Source organism: Ahaetulla prasina, chromosome 2, assembly GCF_028640845.1.
Source record: "Ahaetulla prasina isolate Xishuangbanna chromosome 2, ASM2864084v1, whole genome shotgun sequence".
Taxonomy (NCBI): Eukaryota; Metazoa; Chordata; class Lepidosauria; order Squamata; family Colubridae; genus Ahaetulla; species Ahaetulla prasina.
The window spans coordinates 184,619,335-184,640,474 of NC_080540.1; the positions used below are offsets into that span (position 1 = coordinate 184,619,335).

Below are 21,140 nucleotides of genomic sequence, written 5' to 3' on the forward strand. Positions count from 1 at the left end.
GAGTGATCTTCCCAGCTTTGCCTGCTCCCTCGACTCTCCAGTGTGCTTTAACCGAAGCGCTAGCGAGTGATCTCTATGCTTTGCTCTGACTCTCAGCTGTTCTTTAGAAGCTTTTTTTTCAGTTCTAACTAGGTGCTAGCCGAGCGAAGCGATCTCCCTAAATGAAGCAATCTCCCCGTGCTTTGCCTGCTTTTCTCATTGCTGCTTCCTCTCAGTTGTGCCTTAGAAGCTGTTTTTTATCCCCAAGCAGAGGATAAAAAACCAGCAAAGTAATGTGCTGAAGCTGACCAAACTAAGGACACTAGCCAGATGAATACCTGGTAGGCAGATTTTTCCCCCCTATTTTCCTCCCCAAAAACAAAGCTGCGTCTTATACTCCAGTGTGTGTTATACTCTGAAAAATATGGTAATTTGTTTCAAATTTAAAAAGTGGATGTTTCAAATGGTTAACATTGAAACATTTTGCATGCTCCTAATTATTTCAGTATTCTATTGGGTGCTCAGCTAGCTATGTGAGAGTCAGGTTCTCTGCCAAGAATGCTCCAAGTTCTTATTTTGGGAATTTTTTGATAACACAACCAAGGATAATCAAACTCTGTTATCACAAGGTTTCAGAATGGTTGACTAAAGCACTAAATCTTAAAATGCCGGCTTAGAGTGCAGGAAACGTTTCCAAATTTTACTGAAAATAGTAACAATAGAACTTTGCTGGTTCTCTTGTCGTTGATGAATTGCATCATTAATTATGAAAAAGAAGAGAAAGGCAATACATGGCAAAGTTCACATCTTTTTAGAATCTGAATTTTTCAGAAGCTGTCACATTGCAAGCCAAATATATTCTTATTTGGAAAGGGGAACCTATGGCCTCCCAAATGCTGCTAAACTAGAATTCCTGGCATGCTATGTTGATTCAATTTTCTGTGAGTTGTGGGTCGGCAATATCAAGAGGATAAAAGATTCTACAGTTTTATGTATTGGAGCAGCAATGGCATCTTGGAAGCTTTTCTGACTCCTACATCATTATGCTATCCCAAACTGAGCCCAATTTCTTTTTATTCCAGCAAGGATATTTCCTATTAATAAGTTTACGGTTTGCCTACTTTCCATCCTCCTTCCCATGACAATCATCTGAACTGTGAAAATTGGCAGGATACTGTTCCACTGAAGTGTGCTATTTTGTTCCTGTAGGAAAGCAGTGGATTGCTCCATAGAAGCAGGCAACCTGGTAATATATGTTTCTCAGGATTGCACAGGTAAGGTTTGGAGAAAGGGGAATTGGGCAGGTTTGTCCTAGGCTCAAGTCTCAGGACAGTCAAAGGGATTTAACCAGCTTTTTGTCCATATAGTTTATGACTGAATTCCCTTCTTTCATGTCCCCATAGTGTACAAAGGGGATGTGGCAAACCTAGCCAAGAAGAATAACAGCAGGACTCCATGGGATCCTGAGGCAGAATGGAAAGCAATCATTATCCTGGTGCCCATGCGGCTGGGTGGAGAGACTTTTAATCCTGCCTATGTGGAATGCATCAAGGTGACTTGAGAACAGGTGCAAATAGTGGGATACCAGGGTCACATACAATCCATGTTGATGTCTTGTTCTTTTCCAACTGATTTCATGAAAAAGACATATTGATTGTGTCTCAAAGTTGTAATATTCTGTAAGCAGAATTGTACAATGTCTGTGTAGGAGATGGTTTCTAGAATCTCCTTGTACATATTCCCATTTGTTTAACTAAGGCAAGAAAATTGCTCTTACAAAATCAGCAAATCAGGAATAACAGTAAATTGAATTATCAGCTTTTCCAACTCTTACCACTTACATTCTCTTTCCCTACATTTGTCCAATGTGGTTGAAAAGTGATAGTCTCTCTCCTAGATAAGTACTGGGGGTTGAATATGACAGTAAAAAAAGAACAAAGATTTGGTGGAATTCCTGAATTCTAAACCTTATCCTGCAGGAGCTGTTGAAATTAGATTTCTGCATTGGAATTATTGGAGGAAAACCAAAACATTCATTGTACTTTGTCGGATATCAAGGTAATCAATTTCACTGTGAACCTCAGAAATCTCTAATCTATTTTTTCCTCCTAATAATAGGTTGATATAAGCCAAATCAGCTTTTCTAACTTCTACACTAAACTATATAGCCAGTAAATTTATTACCCAAATTCTTAATATACAGTAACCAATGCATATGGTAAAGTTGCTCTTGTTTGAAGAATGGTCAATATAAAAAGAAGTAAATAAGCAGGGATTTTTTTATTTTTTGGAGCTGCTTATTTTTAGAAAAGAAAGAACTATCTAGTTGGAACTGAATGGATTGTAGCTAAAAAGGCAGTAGTTGTTCTCTGTACTTGGAGAATATTCCTGCATATAGGTAACTCCTGTTATTTACCTAATAAAAAGTAGAATTATCCTTGGTAAATGGGGAAAAAGCTAATAGCTATTCGTAAAATTGCTACCAGTTAAGCAGCAGACTAATTCAAAAAGGAGGCAATTTGTTGAAAAAGCAGCTAAAGGCATGTTGGGTGGTCCATGTCTCTTCTGACAAGTGTAGTTTTTTTTCAAGTAGAAGATAGTCATACTAAGATGCATTGCTTATTTCCACCTCCTACTTCCCTTGCTGCCTAGATGACTTCTTATTATACTTGGATCCCCATTACTGCCAGCCTTTTGTGGATACCACTAAGGAGAACTTTCCTGTAGAGGTGAGCTTTTATCAATATCTCTTTGAACTTAAGGAATCTAATAGTTGAGGAAATCATGAAAGAAAGCAATTAGAACTCCAGAAATAACCCAATATTAGGAAGAATACTCTGTTTGAAGAAAGTATTTTCGTGTTGTTATAGCCAAATTATACATATTAGTACTGGAGGTAGGATCAAGCATAAGGAGAAGAAAAGTAGATTTTACTATGGCCAGAAATTCTTATAATGTGGCACTTTGGAAGTCAGGCTTGGAGCTATCTTTAAATTTTACTTTCTTGAATTTATATAGATTGAGAATTGAATGGGATTTTCTGGATTCAATCAGATATTGAAAGCAGAACAAGAACATCGTAAACAATGAGTAGTAAATTAGCCCCCCCCCCCTTTTAGAAGCAGAACATGCAGTGTAAATATTAAAGCAGACCTTACACTTAACGCGATGGTTATATTAATATTGGATCTTAAAGTTAAACTTAAGATCCAATATTAATATAATTATCAGTTTTTGACAGACTGTTCTCAGCATCAGAGAAAAGCCATTGTAATGAGTCAAGGTATCATTACATCATTTTTGCATTACAATGTAAAAACTTCCTAAATCTTGATACTTCTTTCCGAGGAAAAGTGTTATCAGCTCAGGTTATCTGGCAAGTTTTAAACTAAATCTGGGATGGTGGGGGAGGGGAAGGGAAGCATCAGTATCCAGAACCACCCTAAAAAATGTCCATATCCATAATCTTATAATAAATAAGGAAGCAATAAAAAGAAAGGGATGCTCATGAATACATCAGAAGATGAAGAAGGGCTATATTCAAGGCCACAAATTATGGGGAGCATGCAGAGAAAATTAGAAGATTTAGTAAAGAGGGAGTAAATATGGCTTGTTGGTATTTTTAACACCTGATGAGATGGAATTTATGAATGGAATACAGTATTGAAAGGATTTAATTTCTTTAAAAAACCAGACCCCACAGAAGCAATAATAGTATAATACACACGAATAAGCCCATTTGTATAGAGATTCATGTGTCAAGGTTCCAAGTAATACATCCCATTCAATAAGATCTCCGAGGCAGGCAATTTCCTCAAAGAACATTTTATTGGGATATATCAAGTTTTTTATATATATATTTTATTTGAATTTATATCCCGCCCTTCTCCGAAGACTCAGGGCGGCTTACATTGTGTAAGGCAATAGTCTTATCCATTTGTATATTATATACAAAGTCAACTTGTATTGCCCCCCCAACAATCTGGGTCCTCATTTTACCTACCTTATAAAGGATGGAAGGCTTGGGGCCTTGTGGGACTCGAACCTGCAGTAATTGTATGTAATTGCAGGCAGCTGTGTTAATAACAGACTGCATTAGCCTGTTGAACCACAAGAGGCCCAAGTTGGCATGTTCCTGGTGAAAAACCGGCTCTACGTTCCCACCAGTTTTTCACCCAATTAAAAGTAAAACTTTGTCACTTAATAATAATAATATCAGAGTTGGAAGGGACCTTGGAGGTCTTCTAGTCCAACCCCCTGCCCAGGCAGGAAATCTTACACCATATCAGACAAATGGCTATCCAACATTTTCTTAAAAATTTCCGGTGTTGGAGCATTTACAACTTCCTCCAGAGTCTCCAGACACATGGTCCAGTCAACATACAGTCCAGTTGCTAGGTGACCTAAGTCTCTACCTTTCGAACACCTACACCAACATCCTCAATTCCCACAGGAAGGCATTTCATTTAGGCTACAATACTCCAGCTATTTCTACACCCCACTCCCTGGCCCCTTCACTCCAGGCTGTGTCAGCCCTGAAGCAATGAGAAAAGAAACTCCCTAGAGAAAACTGCAAAAAGGAAAATGCCCACAGTTTGACTAACTTCAGGGTTGACAAGCTGCCCCCCTTCAATTGAAGAAAGCTTCCTGTAAGAAAGAATAAGATCAGAGAGAAGTTAGTAATTCGGGCGCTAGAATAAGTTTTTTTAAGGATTATTTTAATTTGTATATTGATATTGATGTTTTATATGCCTGTAAACCGCCCTGAGTCCTTTGGGAGATAGGGCGGTATATAAATTCGAATAATAAATAAATAAATAAATAAAAGTTGAGGAAGTCCCTAAGCTCTCCTTCCCCAGGTAGTCCTTTGACTTATGGGAGTACTTATCATGAAATTGCTTGAGCAATCTATCTGTTTTTACCTTTCAACTTTTCACCCAGGAAGCTTCGGATAGGGGATACCCCTTCCAATAGACTAAGTACTGTAATTGCCCCCTGTGCACTCTGGAATCTAAAATCCTTTTAGATTTTAGAAAATCCCATAGTGTGTTTTCCCTTCAATCAAAATCGATTTCAGGGCTGCCCGATCTAGTGGCCTGAGCTGTGAGCTTGCTACTGGCTTCAGCAAACTACAGTGAAAGACCGGATGCACTTTCCCCAACAGCCGGGGCAGTTTCAATTGTACTGTTACAGGGTTAATTATCTTTACTATGGGGAATGGTCCTACGAACTTCAAACCCTATTTCCTAGAGGCTAATTTTAATTTTAGATATTTTGTGGATAGGTATACTCAGTTTCCCACTGGAATTGCGGTTGGAGGGATTGGCGTTTGTCAGCTTGTCTTTTATAGGTTTTTGCCGCCTCCCTCAAAGTGTGCTTAGTGTTTTCCCACAATCCTTTCAGGAATTCTGTCCATTTATTTAATGACATGGATGAAGGGGGTTCTCTTGGCAATTCAGGCATTGGGACGAATTCCATTCCAGTTGTGATTTGGAAAGGAGACAGGCCTGTCCTGCTATGTACTGCGTTGTTATATGCCACCTCTGCAAATGGCAGTAGTTCTGCCCAATCCGATTGCTGGTAGTCTACATAGCACCTCAAATATTGTTCTATCATTGCATTGGCTTGTTCTGCTGCCCCATTCATACTTGGATGAAAAGTGATGACCCAATGGACTTTATAAATTCCCTCCAGAACTTTGCCGTGAATTGGACTCCCCTATCTGATATGATTCTGCAGGGCACCCCATGCAGCCTATAAATCTGTTTGATGAATAATCTAGCCAGCTTTTCTGATGATGGGAGTCCTGGGCAAGCTATGAAATGGGCTTGCTTTGAGAACAAGTCCACTATGGTCCAAATGATCGTGTTCCCCCCGCTGTGGGGAAGCTCCACAATAAAATCCATGGCAATTTTCTTCCATGTTTGGGACAGGTCTGCCACTTGCTGGAGCAGACCTAGTCTTTTCTTCATGGTTGCACAAGTGGCACAGCTTTTCACACAGTCCTCAATGTCTTTCTTCATTCTTGGCCACCAAAACTGCCTCCCGGCGAGATGCAGCATCTTAAGTATCCAAAATGTCCAGCTGACTTGGCATCGTGGCTTTTTTGGAGCACTTGAAGGTGTAGGCTTTGAGGCATGTATATTTGTCAGCCCTTCCAAGCTAGTTCGTCTTTAAGGGGTAGTGCCTCTTAGTACCAGGGGTCTATTAGTAGTTCCCTTTTTAAGTTTTTTTCCATGTTTCCCGCCCCCCAGAGGTTTAGCTGTTTGTTTTGTGACCAAGTGGTTGCTTGTGCTGCTGTTTGGGAGGAGGGAATGATTGCATGGATTACTTCCTACAGCTTATTGTTGAATTGTGGTTTTCTGGATAGGGTGTCAGTGAGTAGGTTCTTCCTTCCCGGGATGTACTTTAGTTCGAAGTTAAACCGTTTAAAGTACTGTGCCCATCGAACCTGCTTTCGGGAGAGTCTTCTGGTTTTTTTTAGCACTTCTAAGTTTTTATGGTTGATCCAGACTTCAAACAGCATTGGACTGTGCTGTAGAAAGTGTCTCCAGGTTAGCAGGGCCCACCAGACTGCATAAGCTTCCTCTTCCACACTGCCCATCTCCTTTCGGTGTCAGTTATGTTTTTGGAAGTATAAGACATGGCTGCAGATCTCCACCTGTATTTCTTTGGCCTAGGACCGTGGCGACAGCGATATCACTGGCGTCTGCTTGCACTACAAACAGCTGGTTGGGGTCAGAGTGTTTGAGGATTGGTTCCTCAACAAACAGTCGCTTTAGTATCTCAAACACCTGCTGACATTCTAAAATCCAGGATAGGGGTTGACCAGAGCAGGGTTTCGGATGCCCCCCCTCCCGTTCTTTAATAGTTCTGTTATGAACATGGCTATTTTGCAAAGAAAGGATGAATTGCCTATAGAAGAATAGAATAGAATAGAATTTTATTGGCCAAGTGTGATTGGACACACAAGGAATTTGTCTTGGTGCATATGCTCTCAGTATACATAAAAGAAAAGATACGTTCATCAAGGTACAACATTTACAACACAATTGATGGTCAATATATCAATACAAATCATAAGGATTGCCAGCAACAAGTTATAGTCATACAGTCATAATTGGAAAGAGATTGGTGATGGGAACTATGAAACGATTAATATTAGTGCAGATTCAGTAAATAGTCTGACAGTGTTGAGGGAATTATTTGTTTAGCAGAGTGATGGCCTTCGGGAAAAAAACTGTTCTTGTGTCTAGTTGTTCTGGTGTGCAGTGCTCTATAGCGTCGTTTTGAGGGTAGGAGTTGAAACAGTTTATGTCCAGGATGCGAGGGATCTGCAAATATTTTCATGGCCCTCTTCTTGATTCGTGCAGTATACAGGTCCTCAATGGAAGGCAGGTTGGTAGCAATTATTTTTTCTGCAGTTCTAATTATCCTCTGAAGTCTGTGTTTTTCTTGTTGGGTTGCAGAACCAAACCAGACAGTTATAGAGGTGCAAATGACAGACTCAATAATTCCTCTGTAGAACTGGATCAGCAGCTCCTTGGGCAGTTTGAGCTTACTGAGTTGTCGCAGAAAGAACATTCTTTGTTGTCCTTTTTTAATGATGTTTTTGATGTTAGCTGTCCATTTGAGATCTTGCGATATGATAGAACCCAGAAATTTGAAGGTTTCTACTGTTGATACTGTTGATACTGTTGAAGTTGGCAAAACCTAGGAAGTTTTGAAGTTGTCTGCCAGTGCGAAGGGGCTGCCAGTCTAGTATGGCTTTGACTTTTGCCAGATTTATTTCTACCCCCTCTTTTGATACTTGGTAGCCCAGGTAGTCTAGAGTGGTTTTGTGGAACTCATATTTTGCCAGCTTGACGTATAGCTTAGCACACTAGTTTTACATTTTCCTCCATTGTTTCACAGAATATGAGAATGTCATAGAAATAGACGAGGACTCCCTTATAGGGGCGCCTATAAGATGCTTCTTTATGAGCACTGTATAGGTGCTCATGCAACACTTTGTTGATTAATTGCATAAAGACAGCAGGGCCCCCTTGTAATCCAAACAGCATTACTTTAAATTGGAAGCTGTCCAGTGGGCAGTTAAAAGCAGTTTTCCATTTGGACCCGGTAGTATGCGTCCTGCAGATCTAGTTTGGTGAACATCTTCCCCTTGGCCAGGCTGTGTCAGCCCTGAAGCAATGAGAAAAGAAACTCCCTAGAGAAACCTACAAAAAGGAAAATGGCCACAGTGTCAGCCTGCCCCAGATCAGTGTTTGAGAAAATAAAAACCCAACTTCATCATGTTGAAGAATTTGGTAATCTTTATCATACAAGTCTGGATGCGGTGAAAAGCAAAGCTGGAACTGGAAGTAAATCAAATCCCCAGAGTCATATTCTCTCCTGAACCCTCCCCCTACTAGAGGTCATACAATAATAGTCCAATGTCTTCTTTCTCCTCAGTCACGTGTAGTTTCACTCCCGATATTCTCCCTCTGTCAATCTTCCGAATGGAATGTGGAATCAGCAGCTGCTGTTACATTCACGCGCCAACACAATTCAAACCTCTGGTTTTGAAAATGGCATTTCCTCTCTCCCCCACATACAATGTCAGCCGACGCTGGGAACAGTGAAAACCTCCCCCCTCTTCTCCATAAAGCATGTAAGACAATCAGTAGAGCAAACGTTTAACAAGGTAATAAAATAGTCAGATAATCTAGTAGGAGAAATACACTAAATTAAAGCGGAGGCTGACATTCGGCCCTCCTTCGAAAGAAGGACGTTAGTCCTGGAAAAGAAAAAGAAAAGTTAGGGTTTATCAGGATATTTGTTATAAAATAGTGCCAGTTTTTTGGGGGCCTGCATATCTTCTTTGTTAACCCATTCAGCTTGTGATAGAGGGAAGTGTTTCCATGCTACAAGATATTGGATTTTATTTCTACGTTTTCTAGAGTCTAGAATTTCTTTAATTTCAAAATGTTCTTCTCCGTTGATGAGGATAGGTACAGGGGCCTTAGTAGGATTTGGTCTAAAGGGGGATGTGTGCTCAGGTTTGAGCAAACTAACGTGGAAAACCGGGTGAATTCTTTTGAGAGATTTAGGTAGTTCCAGTTGGACCGTTACTGGATTTATGATTTTCACGATGGGCAATGGGCCCACATATTTTGGTCCAAGTTTTTTAGATTTCTGAGTTGTTTGTAAATATTTAGTAGATAAGAAAACTTTATCTCCTTCTTGGAACTTTTTTTCAGGAGCTCTCTTTTTATCTGCTTGTTTTTTGTGTGAGTGATGAGCATCATCAATAGCTTTTCGTGTAATCTTCCATGTACTTTGCAATTGTTCAATCCATTCAGCCAGGGACGGAATCAATGGTTTTTGTTCAGGGAGTTCGGGAATGGGGACAAATTCTTGACCAGAGGCAATTTTAAATGGGGTGAATCCAGTGCTGCTATGAACAGAATTATTGTACGCCACTTCCGCAAATGGTATTAAATCTGCCCAATTATCTTGTTGATAGTTAATGTAACATCGTAAGTATTGTTCCAGTACTGAGTTTGAGCGTTCACAGCCACCATTAGTTTGAGGATGATGGGAGGAGCTTAAACCTTGGGTGGAGCCTATCAACCGCAAAAATTCTCTCCAAAACTTAGAAGTGAATTGCACCCCTCTGTCAGAGATTATTCGTTTAGGAACCCCATGGAGTCTGTAGATGTGTTGGACAAACAGTTTTGCCAACGTTTTTGAAGAAGGAATTTTGGAACATGGGATAAAGTGCACTTGTTTGGAGAACAGGTCAGTAACCACCCAGATTACTGTATTTCCTCCACTTTCAGGTAATTCCACTATGAAGTCCATGGATATTTCTTTCCATGGGGCTTCTGGACGGGCTACTGTTTGTAGCAATCCAGGAGGCTTCCCTGGTGGTCTTTTAGCTGATGCACAAACAGGACAGCTTGCTATATAGGATTCAATGTCTTTTTTAAGACCTGGCCACCAAAACTGTCTTTTCAGGAGGTGTAAGGTTTTGACGAATCCAAAATGGCCAGCCATTTTAGCATCATGACAACGTAGAAGTATGACCTCTCTCAGAGATGCAGGCACGTATAACTTTGCTCCTACCCAAGCTAGTCCATCGCGAAGAGTGCACTCGTGCGAATGGGCTAAGAACCAGTCATCTTTGTTTAAGGCTTCCTTGAGCGAATTGGTGAGGTCGTCTGGTAACATCGGATCGGTATGAGCTTGGGTACGAGTAATCGCTGGGGCTGCTAGCTGTTACACTGGGAGTATAGGCCGTGCTACTTCCTTGCGAGTACTGTTGTACTGAGGTAAACGGGAAAGGGCGTCCGCGAGGAAGTTCTTTCCCCCAGGAATGTAGCGCAAGGCAAAATTAAAGTGGTTAAAGTATTGGGTCCATCGAGCTTGTTTTGGTGATAGCTTTCTGGGAGTTTTCAGGGCTTCTAAGTTTTTATGATCAGTCCATACTTCAAAAGGGTGTTTGGCCCCCTCTAAGAATTGTCTCCATGTTTGCAAAGCCCAGTGCACTGCAAAAGCCTCCTTTTCCCAGATGGCCCATCTCTGTTCTGTTTCAGTGAGTTTACGAGATGTGTAAGCACATGGTTGTAGCTCACCTTTAGCATTGGTTTGGAGTAAAACTGCTCCGACTGCTACGTCACTAGCATCAGCTTGAACCACGAATGGGGATTCCATGTCAGGGTGCTTGAGGACAGGCTCGGCGGCGAACAATCGCTTCAACTTTTCAAAAGCGGCCTGACACTCCATTGACCACTCCAGTGGTAAGGATGGTTTGGGTTTAGTATTTCCTCTTGTTTTGAGGAGATTGGTGATTGGCAGGGCAATGTCAGCAAAAGAGGGAATGAATTGGCGATAAAAATTAGCAAATCCCAGAAAGCTCTGTAATTGTTTGCGGGTGCGAGGAGGTGCCCACTCTAGTACTGCTCGGACTTTGGCAGGGTCCATCTCCAAGCCATCAGAGGAAATACGGTATCCCAGATAGTCAATTTTTGATTGGTGGAATTCACATTTTGACAATTTTGCATAAAGTTCAGCGGCCAGCAATTTTTTAAGTACTGCTCTTACTAGCTTCACATGCTCCTCCATGGTTTCAGTGTAGATAAGTATGTCATTAAGATAAACAAGAACTCCTTTAAACAAGTGTTCATGGAGAACCTCATTTATTAGTTGCATGAAAACTGCTGGGGCCCCTTGCAACCCAAATGGTAAGACTCGGAATTGGAAGCAACCAAGGGGACAATTGAACGCCATTTTCCATTCATCCCCTTCTTTTATGCGTACTCTGTAATACGCTTCTCGTAAGTCCAGTTTAGTAAAGAACTTTCCGTTGGCTAAGTGGGCGAGCATGTCTTTCATAAGAGGCATGGGGTATACATTTTCCACGCACACACAGTTTAGATTTCTATAGTCAACTATCAAGCGAAAGGTGCCATCTTTCTTTTCCCGGAACATGACTGGGGCTGCAACTCGAGGCCTAGCCGGTTGAATGAATCCTCGTTCTAAATTTTTATCTATGAAGTTCCGTAATTCCCCTAATTCTTTTTGGGTCATGGGGTAAGATTTCGGTTTTGGGAGTTTCACTCCTGGTAGAATGTCTATTGCACAGTCTGTGGGCCTATGGGGAGGCAGTACGTCAGAGGCCTTTTCACTAAAAACCTCTCGTAGTTCCCAGTACTCTTTAGGAATTTTTTCCTCCCCCTCTAGGCGCTCAACCATCGCCCCTAGTTTCTCAGGGCAATCAGGATCAGGGGTTTTTAAAATTATGTTCTTCTTCTTTAGTGCCTTTGTGCGCACCACCCCTGTTCTCCAGTTTATTTTAGGGTTCCATTTTCGGGGCCACGAGAGACCCAGCACGAGAGGTTGGTCCATTCCTGGAGCAACTATGAAGTTTATGATTTCTTTATGGTCACCTATGGTCATCTCTATGGGCTCTGTCACAAAGTGGGCTGGGCCTCCCCCCGCAATCGATCCATCTAGTTGGCAGAAGGCTATGGGCCTGCTTAATGTTTTTAGTCTCAGTTCCATTCTCTCCACCACCTCGGGGCTTAAGATACATCGGGTACAACCAGAGTCTAGGAGGGCTAGCATTTCCCCTTGCATTCCTGAGGATGGGATAAGCAGTTGTACAGGAACGGTAAGGGGCCCCCCTTTCCAACTCACCAAAAGGTCCTCATCCGATTCCGAAGATGGCTCGGTGTCATCTGACCCGGTCGGAGTCCCAAGTTCCTTCTCGATGGGAGGAGCGTACTTTGCGTCATCTATTCCCCTCTTTGCGATCTCTCGCGATTTTGGTTCCACCTGCGCCGTTGGTTTTTTGCCACTAGGGGTCGCCTTTGGCGGCAGCTTTGCCCGACAATCAGCGGCTCGGTGGCCTTCTTTTCCACATCTGAAACAGCCTGTGGGTTTCTTCTTCCCACTCTCCAGTGCAACAGAATCCTTGGTTGGTTCCCTCTGGAATTGAGGTTGGGTTTGCCTCCAGCTACGATCGGTTCGCAGGCGGTCCTTGGCTAGGTCTATCTCCATTTCTGCTGCCAGGGTGTACCAGCCATGCAGGGTAGTTGGGGATGCTCGGGCTCTACATAATTTATATAATTCTCCGTTAAGGCCATCTTTGTATTAGTCCAAAAGAGCCACTTCCGACCACCCTCTCATGAGAGGTACCAGATCACTGAACTCTTGGTTGTAGTCGGTCACTGGTCTCCTCCCTTGTCTGATGGACCGCATGCGAATCTTGGCCTTTTGTTCTGCCAAGGGGTCCTCAAACCTCATTCTCAGGGCGGCCATAAAATGATGGTAGTTTCTTAGGAGAGGGGAATCCTCTTGGTATAAAGTCACGTACCAGGAAGCCGCCCTACCACTCAAGACTTGAGTCACGCTTCTTACTCTAGAGGCTTCTGACAGGTAATCTTCCCCCCATTCTTGCATGTGGCTATCCACCATAGCCTGGAATAAGCCTAATTCTTTGGGGTCCCCATCAAACTTTCTGGGAATTGGTGGAATTTTAGGTTTTTTCCTTCTGCGAGGCAACATTTGTGGAGTGGGGACCCCCTGACCCGTGGCCATGTCTGCGGCTCCTGGAGAACGCAGCTCAGGCTCTCGGTCTTCCTGAAGCTCTCTGGTGTATGCTGCATCACCGGTGGCCATTGAAATTTCTGTTTCCACCTCTTCCCTCTCCCCCCAGGGCGTTTGGGTGGGGTTTTCATACCTTTCACGATATCTCTGTCGCTCTTTCGCCTCACGATACAGTCTCACAGCTTCTGCAATCTGTAACTGATCTTTGATTTGCTGCTCCTGTTGCCAAGCAGAGAGTTTTCTTTGTTGTTTATGTCTAGTAACTCCGGATTGTGGTTTCCCTGGGTCTGGAAAACTTTTAAAATCCAGTTTGGCTTTCTCCTGTTTTTCCTCTATTTGTAATTTCTCCAGCCACTCTGCAGAAATTCCTGAGTATTTGGGAGGGCCCGATGTGGCTGCCAAAGCTGCTTCTGACTCCTCCAGCTCATCTTCTGAGATTGGCTTTTTTCCCAGAAAGTATTTTTTATCAGCTTGTCTGCGATGGTCCTGAGATGAGATGTCTGCCAGCTGTTCCTCATCAGGTTCATATTCGTGCTCCGACATCGTTATGGGGAAAAAATTTTTTTTCAGTCCCCTCGGTTGTGATCCGGGATGACTGATTTTGGGTGTGTTCCAGCTTAATGTCAGCCTGCCCCAGATCAGTGTTTGAGAAAATAAAAACCCAACTTCATCATGTTGAAGAATTTGGTAATCTTTATCATACAAGTCTGGATGCGGTGAAAAGCAAAGCTGGAACTGGAAGTAAATCAAATCCCCAGAGTCATATTCTCTCCTGAACCCTCCCCCTACTAGAGGTCATACAATAATAGTCCAATGTCTTCTTTCTCCTCAGTCACGTGTAGTTTCACTTCCGATATTCTCCCTCTGTCAATCTTCCGAATGGAATGTGGAATCAGCAGCTGCTGTTACATTCACGCGCCAACACAATTCAAACCTCTGGTTTTGAAAATGGCATTTCCTCTCTCCCCCACATACAATGTCAGCCGACGCTGGGAACAGTGAAAACCTCCCCCCTCTTCTCCATAAAGCATGTAAGACAATCAGTAGAGCAAACGTTTAACAAGGTAATAAAATAGTCAGATAATCTAGTAGGAGAAATACACTAAATTAAAGCGGAGGCTGACACACAGTTCAGCCAACTTCAGGGTTGATGGACTGCCACCCTTCAATTGAAGAAAGTTTCCTGTAAGAAAGAACAAGATCACAGAGAAGTTAGTTGGGGACTTCTCCCCCCGCCCATCCAGGTAGTCCCTTTGGCTTATGTGGGTATTTATCATGAAATTGCTTAAGCAATCTATTTCCCTTTACCTTCCAACTTCAGGGCTGACATCATAATACTAAGGGTGAAAACCAGAAAGAAACATACAGGCCACTCAACCAAGCAGAAGATCTAGAATCTTATCAGATGACCACAGTATCCAGGAAACATACCAGTGTGCTAATGGGAGATTTTTCAGTTACTGAAAAATATGGGAATCAGATTGAACATCCAGTGGGAGATCCAACTTATTCTTGACATTCCTTTCAGATAATTTAATTGGCCAAAATATAAATGAAGAAATTAGTAGATCAACTACACTGAACTTAATAATTACTAACAAGGAAGAAATGGTTGAGGAAGTGGTAGTTATTGGAACTGTAGGAGAAAATGACCAGATGATCCTAGAATTTGCCATTATTGTAGGAAAATGTATTTAATATTTTTATAATATATGTATTTTTCACATATTAATAATAAAATAGCAAAATATTTTATCTCTCAAACCAGAATTCACCAGAATTGTGAATCCCAGGACACTATCTAACCCCACAGTATTAATATTTCAAAGTATGAATACCATGTTTCCCTGAAAATAAGACTGGGTCATATTGATTTTGGGTCATTCCATGTCAAGTGGTCTAGGGCTCCCAGGTCAGCTACCACGGATTTTGATGAAATTTGGTGTGAACATGCATACACGTCCTCAATGAACATTGGTATAGTGTTATGTTTGTCGATGCAATACTTGCGGAGATATAGTCATTTGTATGACCCTATACAGCCTTTGACAGTAAGATTTCAACAACTTTGAGACATAATATCTCCGGCAATATTTTGTTGAGAGAAACAAAACTTGGCCATGTTGTACAACTTGTTGTGCTCTATTAAACAAAATAATAAAACATTCTCATGAGCGATCTCCATCTAGATAATTGGGAGCAAAGTTGGCCAAAAATGACTGCAGCGTGAAAAAAGGGTAAAGTTTGGCTTTTTATATCTCTGGAAGAAAAGGTATGAGAAACGCAAAACTTTGTGAATAATAACTTAGCAACACAAGGTTGACAAATATAAAATTTCATTCTCCTACTGCTTTCCAATAGATCACAAATTGAGTGTAAATTTAACAGTTTTTGTAAAAATGCCAAAAATAGAGTATTTTCAGCCCACTTTTACAAAAAAAGACCTGGAAACTCTGTTAAATAATTCTCTTTTTTTTGAACACATTAAAACACAAGACAAACATACAACATTTATATATATATCACTGTTTCTTATCAGCTATTCAAAGCGGTCCTTTCTTACTATTTATACATATTTTAATTCTATCTTATTTTACTTTTATATTATCTATCTTCCTTTATTTCACCTACATTTTACCCTGTTGTTCAATTTTCATTATCTTTCCTATTTTCCAATCATTCATACCATCTACACCAGACCTTATAATATTCTATATCCTCTTTTTCTTTGATTTCTTTTGTGAGTTTATCCATCTCTGTACATTTTAGGATTTTCTTAATTAAATCTTCTTCTGTTGGTGGGTTCTCCTTCTTCCAATTTTGCACATAAGCTAAACGTGCTGCTGTTAATATGTGTAGTATTAAGTATTGTGTATCATTTGTATAGTTTTCTGTTGGAATTCCTAATAAGAATTGTTCTGGCTCTCCCTTTATTGATTCCTGTATTATCTCCTCTAACCACTTTTTGATTTTAGCCCAGAATTGTTTTCCCACCGAACAGGTCCACCAGAGATGATAGTATGTTCCATAGTTACTCTTACATTTCCAACACTTTGGTGAGTTACTAGGGAACATCTTTACTATTCTAGCTGGTGGAAGATGCCATCTGTGAAACATCTTCATCTGGTTTTCCTTGTATGTTGTCAATATTGTCAATTTCATGTTTGATCTCCACATCTTTTCCCACTTCTCTAGTTCTATTGTATGATTAAAGTTTCTTGCCCATTTAATCATATCTTTCACTATTTCCTCTTTCATTTTATACCGTAACAAGAAATTATATGTTTTACTAATTAATTTTTGGTCCTTCCCATATATTATTTTATCCAATTCATTTTGCTCCAATTGTATCTGATTAGTCTTTGTATCTTCTATATATTTTGATCTAATTTGGAAGTATGTCCATGCTGGAGGCGTTAACTGGGATGGCGGTTGATACCCCCAGACTTATGGTTATGGGGGATTTCAATCTGCCATCGGTTGGTGAATCGTCAACGGCGGCTCGGGAGTTCATGGCTTCCATGACGGCCTTGGACCTGACCCAGTTTTTATTTATTTATTTATTTATTTATTAAATTTTTATACCGCCGTTCTCCCGAAGGACTCAGGGCGGTTCACAGCCAAATAAAACAGTAAAAAGTGCACAATAAAACAGTAATTAAAAACTTATTAAATATAAGGCCAAATTAAAATCCATTTAAGACCATAAAACCCCATAAAATTTAAATCCAAATATTAAAAACTTCTAAAAATTTCTATGCCAGTCCTGCGCGAATAAATAGATATGTCTTCAACTCGCAGCGGAAGGTCCGAAGGTCAGGCAGTTGACGGAGTCCTGGGGGAAGTTCATTCCAGAGGGTGGGAGCCCCCACGGAGAAGGCCCTTCCCCTGGGGGCCGCCAGCCGACATTGCTTGGCGGACGGCACCCTGAGGAGTCCCTCTCTGTGAGAGCGGTAGCAGTAGGTGGTCCCGTAAGTAGCAGTAGGTGGTCCCGTAAGTAACCCGGCCCTAAGCCATGGAGCGCTTTAAAGGTAATAACCAACACCTTGAAGTGCACCCAAAAGACCACAGGTAGCCAGTGCAGCCTGCGCAGGAGTGGTGTTACATGGGAGCCACTAGCGGCTCCCTCTATCACCTGCGCAGCTGCATTCTGAACCAACTGGAGCCTCCGGGTGCCCTTCAAGGGGAGCCCCATGTAGAGAGCATTGCAGTAATCCAAGTGAGAGGTAACAAGAGCATGAGTGACCGTGCATAGGGCATCCCGGTCAAGGAAGGGGCGCAACTGGCGAATCAGGTAGACCTGATAAAAAGCTCTCCTGGAGACGGTCGTCAAGTGATCTTCAAAAGACAACCGCCCATCCAGGAGAACGCCTAAGTTGCGCACCCTCTCCATCGGGGCCAATGACTCGCCCCCAACAGTCAGCCGCGGCTGCAGCTGACTGTACCGGGGTGCCGGCATCCACAGCCACTCTGTCTTGGAGGGATTGAGCTTGAGCCTGTTTCTCCCCATCCAGACCCGTACGGCTTCCAGACACCGGGACAGTACTTCGACAGCTTCGTTGGGGTGGCCTGGGGTGGAAAAGTACAGCTGTGTATCGTCAGCGGACAGTTGGTAACTCACCCCAAAACCACTGATGATCTCACCCAGCGGTTTCATATAGATGTTGAACAGGAGGGGTAAGAGAACCGACCCCTGCGGCACCCCACACGTGAGGCGCCTCGCGGTCGATCTCTGCCCCCCTGCCAACACCGTCTGCGACCGGTCAGAGAGATAGGAGGAGAACTACCGATAAATGGTGCCTCCCACTCCCAAACTCCCCAGCCGGTGCAGCAGGATACCATGGTCGATGGTATCAAAAGCCGCTGAGAAGTCTGATAGGACCAGGGCAGAGGAATAACCCCTGTCCCGGGCCCTCCAGAGATCATCAACCAATGCGACCAAAGCCGTCTCCGTACTGTATCCGGGACGAAAGCCGGACTGGAACGGGTCTAGATAGACAGTTTCATCCAGATATTGGGGTAATTGACATGCCACCACACTCTCTACAACCTTCGCCACAAAGTGAAGGTTGGAGACCGGACGATAATTTCCTAAAACAGCTGGGTCCAGGGAAGGCTTCTTGAGGAGGGGTCTCACCACTGCCTCTTTCAAGGCAGCAGGAAAAACCCCTTCCAACAAAGAAGCATTAATAATACCCCGGAGCCAGCCTCGTGTCACCTCCTGCGTGGCCAGCACCAGCCAGGAGGGGCACGGGTCCAGTAAACATGTGGTGGCATTCAACCTCCCCAACAACCTGTCCATGTCCTCAGGAGTCACAGGGTCAAACCCATCCCAAACAGTCTCAACAAGACGAGTCTCCGACATCTCACCTGGATCTACCCAATTTTGATCCAACCCATCCCGAAGCTGAACGATTTTATCGTATAGATAAACGCTAAAATCCTCGGTGCGCCCTTGTAAGGGGTCCTCCCGCACCTCCTGTTGAAGGAGAGAGTGGGTCACCCGAAACAGGGTGGCCGGGCGGTTATCTGCCGATGCAATGAGGGAGGAAACGTAAAAACGCTTCGCTTCCCTCAATGCCACTAGGTAGGTCCTACTATATGACCTAACTAGTGTCCGGTCAGCTGCCGAACGGCTGGATCTCCAGGCACTCTCTAGGTGTCTTCTCCGGCATTTCATCTCCCTCAGCTCCTCGGAAAACCAAGGAGCTGGTTGAGACCTGCGCCGGGTCAGAGGCTGCAAAGGCACGACATGGTCTAGAGCCCCAGCCGCGGCCTGTTCCCAAGCCGCGACTAGTTCTTCAGCCGTGCCGTGGGCCAGACCCTCAGGGAACGGCCCAAGCTCCGTCAGGAACCTCTCCGGGTCCATCAGGCACCTGGGACGGAACCAGCGTATTGGTCCCGTCTCCCTGCGGTGTTGAGTGGCTGTCCGAAAGTCCAGACGAAGGAGAGAATGATCTGACCATGACAAAGGCTCGATGACTAAATCTCCTAAATCCAGATCATTCAAGCACTATCCAGAGATAAAAATCAGATCCAGTGTGCCTCCCCCGATGTGAGTAGGGCCATCAACTACTTGAGTCAGGTCCATGGCCTTCATGGAAGCCATGAACTCCCGAGCTGCTGTCGATGCCGCGCTGGTCGATGGCAAGTTGAAATCCCCCATGACCATAAGTCTGGGGGTCTCCACCGCCACACCAGCGAGCATCTCCAGCAGCTCAGGCAGGGCTGTTGTCACGCAGCAAGGAGCCAGGTACGTGATCAACAAGCCCACCTGGACTCTATGACCCCACTTCACAAAAAGGGATTCACAACCGGATATCTGAGGTATAGTGGTCTCCCTCGGTTCTAGACTCTCCTTAATAACAACCGCCACCTCCCCACCCCTACCTTGGGCCCTTGGCTGATGGAATGCTCGGAAACCTGGAGGGCACATTTCGACAAGGGTAACCCCCCCTTCCGTGCCCAACCAGGTCTCCGTAATGCCCATGAGGTCTGCAGCCCTCCCCTGTATAAAATCATGAATCAGGGGGGCTTTATTGACGACGGACCGTGCATTGCACAGTATCAGCCAAAGTCCCAAGCCCAGAGGGTTCTGGCTACTCGGGGAACGGGAAGAGTCTGAGGGGCCGGGGCGAGCGATCGCTTTTAAACAGCGAACGCGCACCCCCGGAAAATGATACGGCCCCTCACTTCCGCCATATCTGCCCCTCCTACTTACCATGCAGATGGAACCACCCTCACTAATAGGAACATAACCATCCCCCGTTACCTTCGAACCTGTTGTAGAGATGCCGCAAGCACATGCAGGAACTGGCCCCCTCCCCGACGGGTTACCCCCAATACCCATCCTTTCCCTCCCCCCACCTTTAAAAATTCCCTGTCTAAAAAACCCCAAAGGTTCTTTCTGGACGCATGCCACCTCTCTGGGTCCCAAGACCCCTCATTAAGGCTGGCCTTCGGTAATGTAGAGGGCCGTTCCTGCGAGGCGGGGGCACCTTGCAGGTGCAAAAGTTCAGGTAAAGAGTAGCGCATGAAATAAAAATAAAAGTCAGCAGAAAGGTGGATCGTCCCAGACTGACAAAGATGTTATCAAAGATGTTATCCTGAGGTAGCTCTCTGATTAGGATCCAGGTATAAGATGACATAGGATGGAAAAATGGACAGTCAATCTCCATGGTGCGATATGGGGTATAAGAGGTAAAATATAAAGTATAAGATATAAAATATACAATATCGACCAGACCCATGGTGCAATCCTGGCAGATCCATAACCAAGATCTTAAATAATCCAGGGCATAGATGAAAACAGTCTGTCCAAAGGTAATACCCGGGTCCTAAAATAGGGGGGGGGGCACTCCGTAGCCACCATCCAAGCCACCATCCAAGTCCATCGCTGTCTCCAGATGGAGCTCCCAGCAGCTCCCAGCAACTTCCAGTAACTCCAGTCCAACTCCAATCCAGTCCCGACAACTCCAAACCGGTCTCCCCAAACAGCTCCCAAGAAATCACAGGGGGCCCAAGAGAAGTTACAATAAGTCCCAAAGTCCCAAGCAGACGGGGGGCCACAGCTGACATCGCCACTGTCGGGGAACCAGGCCGAAGAAACAGGCCAGGACGCCCTCCTCACCTCCGATATCGAAGAGACCGCAGTTGTCCTTGCGGCAGGAGAGCACAAAGGAGGAGGCCGGGGGAGGCTGGAGCGCCGACCGGAGCGCCGACCAGAACGCCATCTCATCCCCCGCGCCTAAAATGGCTGTCGCCATCCACCGATCGCCCTCCCGGCTCCGTTCTCGGCAGCCGTGGGTCCTAAAGGGTCCGCAGTGGGCCGGGGGGCGAAAATGGCTAGGTAGGCGACCACAATGCTACCATCAGCCGGGCTGATCACCAAACCACCGACTTGAATATTCAGAACAGCGCCATCTTGCGCATGCGCAGAACAAAAAGAATATCTCTCCATCCCGTTAGTGGAGGGTCCCACTCACATCGGGGGAAACACACTGGATCTGGTTTTTGTCTCTGGGCAGTGGTTGAATGATCTAGAATTAGGGGATTTAATCATCAAA

The 21,140-nt window shown here is 43.9% G+C and overlaps 1 protein-coding gene across 5 annotated transcripts in view; it reads left to right on the plus strand.

The window, feature by feature from the left end:
* Positions 1 to 21,140, plus strand: part of ATG4D (autophagy related 4D cysteine peptidase) — a 90,058-nt gene that overhangs the window by 18,525 nt on the left and 50,393 nt on the right. For all 5 annotated transcript variants that reach the window (XM_058168463.1, XM_058168462.1, XM_058168467.1 and 2 more), the window contains 4 exons: positions 1,189 to 1,253; positions 1,383 to 1,531; positions 1,959 to 2,037; positions 2,632 to 2,708. In XM_058168463.1, coding sequence (XP_058024446.1) covers positions 1,189 to 1,253; positions 1,383 to 1,531; positions 1,959 to 2,037; positions 2,632 to 2,708 — 370 coding nt within the window. The remainder of the gene's footprint in view (positions 1 to 1,188; positions 1,254 to 1,382; positions 1,532 to 1,958; positions 2,038 to 2,631; positions 2,709 to 21,140) is intronic.